Raw genomic sequence first — 8420 nt, 5'->3', positions numbered from 1 at the left:
TCTGGGGCCTTCTCACCCCAAGCCATGCACATCTAGAACCCTTAAATCTATGTCCCTCCTCACCAAAATACCCTCAAATCCACAGCCACACATCTTGTCTTATTCCAGTGAAATCCAGACCTTGAGATCCTTTCCTTCTGAGACCTTGAAATTTGCACCTATAGGACCCTTGTAATTCTGCAACCCCACACCTGAAGCTCAGAAGCTCTGGTATGCAAATATCCCAAAGTGTTCAGTTCTCAAATTTATCTACTGACCCTACACCACTGCAATCCTTAGTCCTGGGGTGCTTCCTCCTCAGGTGTCACAAATGCAGTCCAGAAGTCTACCCTGCTAATCTGCCCCCTCCTCCTTGCTTGCTGGCTGTGTTCCAAACTAGCTCTGTGCATGGTGGGGGGTGTAGTTGGAAGGAGACAAGAGACAATTATGTAACCGGGACCAAAGCCAGACTTTGATCTCAGCAGTATAAAGATAGACCATCCCAGCCTTCACTACCTGTTTGTCCTACTCTCTGCCACCATGCTGGCCTCAGGGCTGCTGCTAGTGGCTTTGCTGGCCTGCCTGAGTGTAATGGTGTTGATGTCTGTCTGGAGACAGAGGAAGCTCGGGGGGAAGCTGCCTCCCGGGCCCACTCCACTGCCCTTCATCGGGAACTACCTGCAGCTGGACACGGAGCAGATGTACAACTGCCTCATGAAGGTGCCACCTTCCAGGGAGATGGGTGAAATGGGGTGGGCACAGGGACTTCCCAGTTTCATCAGGGCTTTGTGGCAGAGGATTGAACCTGAGGAGCTACAGTCCTAGGACAGGAGAATTCTGAGTGTTGGGAAGCCAGGACCTAGCCAGGAAAGACAGACCTTGAGATCATCTGAGTGTCAGACACTGGGGAAAAGACATCCCTGACATGGAGGGAACTGAACCAATTCAGGGAAGGAGCCCTGTAACCACTCCCATCGTCCCCCATCAGCTGAGCAAGCGCTATGGCCCCGTGTTCACGGTCCACCTGGGGACTCGCCGGGTCGTGGTGCTGTGTGGCTACGATGCAGTGAAGGAGGCCCTGGTGGATCAGGCTGAGGAGTTCAGCGGGCGAGGGGAGAATGCCACCTTTGACTGGCTCTTCAAAGGCTACGGTAAGTGGGACAGCACCTGGTGGCCTCAGTTTCCCCAGCCTGCCCCAAGTCAGCTGCCCTTGAGCTTGTGCAGAGCCTCTGTCTGGTCTTCTCTGCGTCCCTGTTCACTGTTGCCTCTCCCTGTGTTGGACTCTGGCCTGTCTTCAACCTCCCATGTCCCAGTCTGTCCCTGCTTCTCTCTACCTGTCGCCCTGTTCTCTTCTTTCCCTGGATGGATCCATCTCTTGGCTCCTCGATTTTGTCACCTCAGCTTCTGTGCTCCCCATGACTCTTTCTCTCCTTCCCTCCCCCTCTTCTTCTTCATCAGTCACAACCTCACAGTGACTCTTCAAAATCCCCATCTCCACCCTCTGCTGAGAGTCTCTCCTCTCTCCAGACCTCTTCTCTTCTCTCCCTGTGTTTTGTCTCTTCCAATTGAGAAACCTTCACACTTTATATTTCCACAATCTCACTCTGTCCCTCTGTCCCTAGTGTCTCTGTATCCCCAATTTCTGCATCTGTCTTATCCACTTTTCTTTTCTCCAGATTTTTCTCCTTCTAAGTTTGGATCAGTGCCTGTCTTTTTCTGCAGCGCTCCAGCTCGGCGCCTATGGTCCCCTGCTCCCTGCCTCTCTGTGCAACCCTCTACCTTTTGGGCACATTCTTAGGGGTTCTTTGTGGCCCGCTGGCCCCCTCCGTTGTCGGTGACTTCCTCCTGCCACTGCACTCACCTCTAGGCGTAGCGTTCAGCAATGGGGAGCGCGCCAAGCAGCTGAGGCGCTTCTCCATCACCACCCTGCGGGACTTCGGAGTGGGCAAGCGCGGGATCGAGGAGCGCATCCAGGAGGAGGCGGGCTTCCTCATCCAGGCATTCCGGGACACTTGTGGTGAGCTGGGAGCCCTGGAGCAGGCCAGAAGGAAAAGGAAATCCCCCGCATTGTGTCGCTGGATGGGGTCTTAGGCGGGGAAAGGGTGTGTGTGGCCGCCATCTGTGGCATGGGGCTGGGAATGTCCTTGGCTCAGATTCTGGGACTGGCCTAAGATGGCCCCCTTGGCTCTATTCCAATCCCGGTCTATCACTCCCACCTTCTCCCCACCCCAGGCGCCTTCATAGATCCTACTTTCTACCTGAGCCGAACAGTCTCCAATGTCATTAGCTCCATTGTCTTTGGTGACCGCTTTGACTATGAGGACAAAGAGTTCCTGTCACTGTTGCGCATGATGCTGGGAAGCTTCCAGTTCACAGCTACCTCCACCGGGCAGGTAACTTGTTCCAGCTGGGCACCACCCCTGCCACCACAGTGGCCAACTGCCACACCCCTACCCCCACAGGGCAACCTGTGTCCCATACTGCCATCCCCCTCCATTGATAAAAACCAGCCCCCAGCTGCATTCAAATCCAGGACAAGTGACAAGTGTCCAATATATGGTTTCCAAGAATACCTGTATACCTCAACAGACGTCCCCAACAGAGCCTGCAGGAAACACAAATGGCTTCAATCAGCTGAGATGTTCCCAGCCCAATTTGCCTTCATCTCTAGCAGAGCCTCCCCACCCAACCTTTCTGAATATTTTAATACCTGGACAAATGACCACTTGAGTTCCCTCCTGGGTGCCTGAATACCTGGTGCTGCAAAATCCAGGCCACCAACACCGTTTCACCTCTATCATGGTGTCCCAAGCCAGTCCACAGGTGCTCCCTACTCTGCCCACTGAATTACCTGAACACTTGGGTCAGGCACCACAACCAAGACTCCAAATATTGGGCACTGAATGTTCCCTAAACACCCAAATAAGCGTCCTCCAACACAACTCACTCACACACCTAAAGGGTTCCCTCTGTGCAGCCCATTAGATACCTAAACAGGGAAAGACCCCTCACTTTGCCTCCTGAATACCAGCATTACTTTAATGTCTAACACCTGGTTAGAAGCTCCCAATCCAGTAAGTATATGCACAGCTGTCTCCAGCTGAGGTTGCCTGAATGTCCAAACACCTAATAGGTGCCCCCCCCCCATAAAGTCCCACCTGAAAATCTCAACAAAAATGTCTCCCAACCCAACCTCACCTGAATATCTGCAACCTACATGAATGCTCCAATCATCTCCCCTAAATTCTTAGACAGTTGCCCTCCTACTTAACCCACAGGAACACTTTATGCTGCCTTCCAGCCCCACTCAAATACTGAACACCTGGATAGCTGCCCTGAACCCGTGCCTTTCTCACCTGGAGACAGGTCCTACTCCCACTGGGTGCTGCGTACTGACAGCTGTCTGGTCTTTGCTTTCTCTTTCCTCAACCACCAGCTCTATGAGATGTTCTACTCGGTGATGAAGCACCTGCCAGGACCTCAGCAACAGGCCTTTAAGGAGCTGCAGGGCCTTGAGGACTTCGTGGCCAGGAAGGTGGAGCAGAACCAGCGCACTCTGGACCCCAACTCCCCGCGGGACTTCATCGACTCCTTTCTCATCCGCATGAAGGAGGTGCAGCCAGCAGCCAGGGTGGGGAGGTCCAAAGCCAGGCAGCGGGAAATAAGGCCAGGGAGGGCAGAAGAACAGAGGCCCAAATTAGCCTCCCTTTGCATAATCCTCATGGTCCCAATCATAATTAAACACCACTATTCCATCTGCCAAGCCCTTGTAAGCCCAGAGGAACGTGTGCATACAACTACCTCTACAGTGCTGCCATGAGCCAGGCACTATTTTGAGTGCTTACTTAGCATCTACAACAGCTCTTGAACAATGTTTTATTTTGACCCCAATTTTACAAGTGAAGAGACTGCGGCCCAGAGAGTATAAGTAACTTGCCTAAGGTCACATAGCAAAGAAAAGTGGACCCTAGCTCAAAACAATGTCTCTCTGACTCTGTGGCTGATGCTTTCAGCCACCAAACTGTCTGATGTTTTATAACCTGGTCATCAGTCACACTCATGTGGATAGGTGACCTGGCTTTACTATGTGACATTGAAAGATCTCACCTCCAACTGCATGTCATTCTCTTTTCTGTGCGGCAAGGAGATAGGGATTTATGGAGTCTGATGTTCAAAGGATTAGGAAGGAGATCCTCCAAAGACTTCACTATGTTTGGGGGAACAGATGCTGTTGCTTAAAATTCTTTGTTTCAGAAAAACTATCTTTAATGCTCCTGAATCACTCCATCTTCACATCTCCACCCATGTTTCTCAGTCTCTCTCCACCCCTGTCTCACTAAATACCCTGTAATTGAAAAAGTGACAACTGGCCTGGTCATGAAAGAATAGATAGCCATCAGGGCAAAGCACATGAGAAGAGCATTTTGGACAAAGCCAGAATTTTACTCAAAAGCCTGAAACCTGGGCAGAGCCCAGCAAATCTAGGCCCCCTCCTCTCACCTTAGGTCTGGACCTAAGAGAGATGGTCCAAGGTAAAACCTCAGAAGGGCCCCAAAGGGAAGACTTTGGGACTTGGCCTGAAGGCCTCTCTCCTTTCAGGAGAAAAATAACCCCAACACAGAGTTCTTCATGAAGAACCTGGTGATGACCACGCTGAACCTCTTCTTTGCTGGCACCGAGACCGTGAGCACGACCCTGCGCTATGGCTTCCTGATGCTCATGAAGCACCCAGAGGTGGAGGGTAAGGCTGCAGGGACAGGGGAGTGGAGGCCATAGACCCTTCAAACTCCTCTGAGCCAGCTCCACTGACTCCACCTCTCTCAGGTCCTTGGCCAGGGGTGGGGGATATTCAGTGGATAGGCATCAGCCAAGTAGCCATGAAAATATTGGAAGTGTGTGAACCAGTTAGCAAATTGCTCCTCTGCTAAGCCCACTAAGTCCCACTGCCCGCTCTCCAGTCACTCCCTAGGGCCCCTGACTTGTGGCTCCCATCTGGTACGATCAAGTTAACAAGACCCTGCTGCCACAATGTGTGTGGCCATTGGTTGTTCTGAATGGTCTAAGGGGGTGTCTTACAGAGGTGCTTGCCATTCACCCAGGTTTATGTGTTTGGATTGTCGTGCCTCTTCTCCAGCCACTAGGTACCTAAATACCGTCTTCCTTTTCCCTCAGCCAAACTCCATGAGGAGATTGACCAGGTGATTGGCAGGAACCGGCAGCCCAAGTTTGAGGACCGCGCCAAGATGCCCTACACAGAGGCCGTGATCCACGAGATCCAAAGATTTGGAGACATGATTCCCATGGGCGTGTCTCGCAGGGTCATCAAGGACACCAAATTTCGGGACTTTTTCCTCCCCAAGGTGCTGACCTCTGAGCCACTCCCTGGGACCCTAGCACCCCATCCCCATCAATAGATTTCCAATCCCTATCCCACACCCTCCATCAAAGAATCATGCAACTGCTGTGTGCCTTGCATCTTGCCATTCAGAGACTCCTGTGTCTCCAGTAGCAACAGTCTTTCTGTCTCAGGAGAATCAACCCTATGTCTCCCAACTTCGCTGTCTCAAAAGACACAAATCTCATTTCCCTAGACCTCCTGCCTTCAGGACAGGAACCTCATGTCCCCCACACATCCTGCCTTGAGGGACACAAATCCCCTGTTTCCCCAAATTCCCCCAACCTCCAGCCTTGAGAAAGATGAACCCACATCTCCCAACATCCTGTCTCAGGAGACAAAGACCCTGTGTCCCTTAACTTTACTGCCTTAGAGAGCGTGAACCACCTACTCCCCCATACTTCCTGTCTCACAGGCATTAATTTCATACCCCCCCAAAGCTTCTCTCTCAGAAGAGCCCTGTTCCCACGCCTTCCATTTCTCTTCCGGTGGGGTAGCCTAACTCTCTTTTTGGTGCCTGTGAACTTTTGATACTCTCTTCTTCTAACCCATCTTATCCACCCCTCCTCCTCCCTTCTTCAGGGCACAGAAGTATTCCCTATGCTGGGCTCTGTGCTGAGAGACACCAAGTTCTTCTCCAACCCTGAAGATTTCAACCCCCAGCGCTTCCTGGATGACAAGGGGCAGTTTAAGAAGAGTGATGCATTTGTGCCTTTTTCCATTGGTAAGAGACCACCGCCTGCTGCCAGGCCACAGCTCACACCACCAGGGGAAGCTCATCCCAGCTTCCCTCTCTAAGTGTAGCCTAGCATCTTTCTCCAGCTCTAAAGTCCCTCTTGAAATCTACCCTGGAGCCAACCAGCTGCAACTCCGTAACAACCAGGACCTATATATCTGCACCCAGGAAAAGGGAAGGGATGATCAAATCTCATTTAGAAATGGTGATGATGAAGGATCAGAGAGAGTCAGAAATCCTTTTAAGGACACACAACAACATCTTCAGATTCTTAGAAGATGACAGCATACAGCCGTATTTGAGAATGTATTTGGGGGTAAGGGGCACTTAAACTTCCCAGTGCTACAGGCTGGCATGGATCACCCCAGCTCATGTGCCAGGGAAATGGAGGCTCAGAGAGGATTAGAGCCCTTCCTGAAGGTCTCTCGGGCCACAGGGCTGCAGCCCCTACTCCCTGGGAGAATGCTGCAGGCATCTGGTACTGGGGTGAGGCTGCAGAGAGCTGGCTTCACCTCAGCCTCTCCCTCCTCTCCTCTTCAGGAAAGCGGTACTGTTTTGGAGAAGGCCTGGCTAGAATGGAGCTCTTTCTCTTCCTCACCACCATCTTGCAGAACTTCTGCCTCAAGTCCCCACAGGCGCCCCAGGACATAGATGTGTCTCCTAAACACGTGGGTTTTGCCACCATCCCGAAGACCTACACCATGAGCTTCCTGGCCCGCTGAGCTGGGGCCCAGCCAAGGGGGAGGCAGGGTTAAGGGGAAGGGAGAGTGGAAGTAAGAGGCAAGTTGGATAGAAGAGGGAGAAGAGTCAGAACAGACCAACAGACTGCCTTTGCCAGACATTGGGCCCTGAGAGCAGGGAAACCTTACACTATGCGGTGGTGGTAGTCGCATTCGTAATAGTAATAGTAATAGTAATAATAATAATAATAACAGCTATTATTTCGAGCAAGCATTCTTTGTCAGCTCTGTGCTAAAAGCATCTAACGATCTCCCAGGTTAATACTCAAAAGCCCACGTGAAAGGGAACAGTGTTCATGCCCATTTTTAAGGTGACACGGCTGAGGCTTAGAAAGTTTAAGTCACTATGTGAACACAGAACACAGAACAGAAGTGCCTAGCAAATGCTTCAACATCTGTGCCCAGACTTTGGAGGAGATTTTAAAATATCATCACTTCCCTGAATAAAACAACATATTTATCTACACTCCTGCCTAATTATGCAGAACATGAAAACCAGCGGTCATCATCTGTGTGTCTGTCAGAGAAGGCCAGTGTGTCGGACTCAGAGTCCATCTGGGGAAGTAGAATCAGGCCTCTCATTGAGGTGTGTGAGGGAGATGAACTCTTTCAGGGAAGGCCAGAATTTTGGATTTGAGTACAGCCATGAGCAGGTGTGTGTTCATGCACAGATGTGTAAATGTTACAGAGCCGGGGCCTTTCAAGAAACCAAGGCCTTGTGAATAACCCACCTTCAAACCCAATTCTTGTGATCAATTCAGAAAGATTTCAGATATGTTGCTCAGAGTATAACATGAAGGAGTTTATTGAAGGGACAGGTAAAGGGAAAGGGGACACTCTCAAGGAAGAGAGTGGCTCCTCTCAGAGAGGAGAGGGACAACTTGCCTCTTCTGCATTCCAGTATTTTGGGGGATTCCAAAGAAGTTTCTAGAGAGTTCAGCCCAGATTCATCCCTTGACATTTGACTGACAGCAAGATAACATCAGACTTTCAAGTCCCCACTGCCATGGCAACTCTATGTCACCTTTGCCCCTGCCGATCACTTCTAATTGGACTCTGCCATACATTCTTACAGATTTTATGGTTAGGAGGAACTATCTTTATTCCCCAGAGTTTCAGGATCTGGTCACAAAAGTCTTCACCTTAAGGGTAACTTGGATTCCTCTTGTCAACAATATTTTGGGCCTGCATTTCTCCTACAGTTAGCAGAGAGTTTGCTGAGAAATGCAACATAACCTGTTTACTTTAGCAGGCAGGGATGCAGGTAAATTTCTTTTTGGAAAAGAAAGCACATGGGGGTCAGCACAACAGGCCGATTTGGTGGAATTATTCTCTCAACCTCGTGTTCCCTTCATTCACATGTGTCTGTTCCCTAACACAAGGATATGATTACATATTCTGCCATGGGTTTCCATAGGTGAGGTGCTCTGAGGAGTCAGTGATCAGCTGTAAGACCCATTTTCAGAATCACCTGCTTCCTGCTGTCAGATGAGATAATGCAAGTCTCCTAACAAGGAGGATCCTTGAGGAGTATACATAATCTGAGCATTTGTATACATCAGGATCTCCA

General features: G+C 50.5%; 1 protein-coding gene across 2 annotated transcripts; it reads left to right on the top strand.

Annotated features, from left to right (window-relative positions):
* Positions 1–519: 519 nt before the first annotated feature.
* On the top strand, positions 520–6832 carry LOC114084327 (cytochrome P450 2A13). 2 transcript variants are annotated; one of them, XM_071604103.1, is made up of 9 exons: positions 520–699; positions 968–1130; positions 1847–1996; positions 2212–2372; positions 3416–3592; positions 4579–4720; positions 5152–5339; positions 5957–6098; positions 6651–6832. In XM_071604103.1, the coding sequence occupies exons 1-9, from the start codon at positions 520–522 to the stop codon at positions 6830–6832; spliced, it is 1485 nt and encodes a 494-aa protein (XP_071460204.1). The 2 variants fall into 2 exon arrangements, with proteins under 2 accessions (XP_071460204.1, XP_071460205.1); XM_071604104.1 differs by lacking the exon at positions 968–1130 and having other exon boundaries at positions 520–721.
* The last annotated feature ends 1588 nt before the right edge of the window (positions 6833–8420 follow it).

This window comes from Marmota flaviventris, chromosome 18 (assembly GCF_047511675.1).
Source record: "Marmota flaviventris isolate mMarFla1 chromosome 18, mMarFla1.hap1, whole genome shotgun sequence".
NCBI classification, from domain to species: Eukaryota; Metazoa; Chordata; class Mammalia; order Rodentia; family Sciuridae; genus Marmota; species Marmota flaviventris.
The sequence above is the reverse complement of the archived record's forward strand: the minus strand, read 5'-3'. Positions and strand labels throughout refer to the sequence as shown.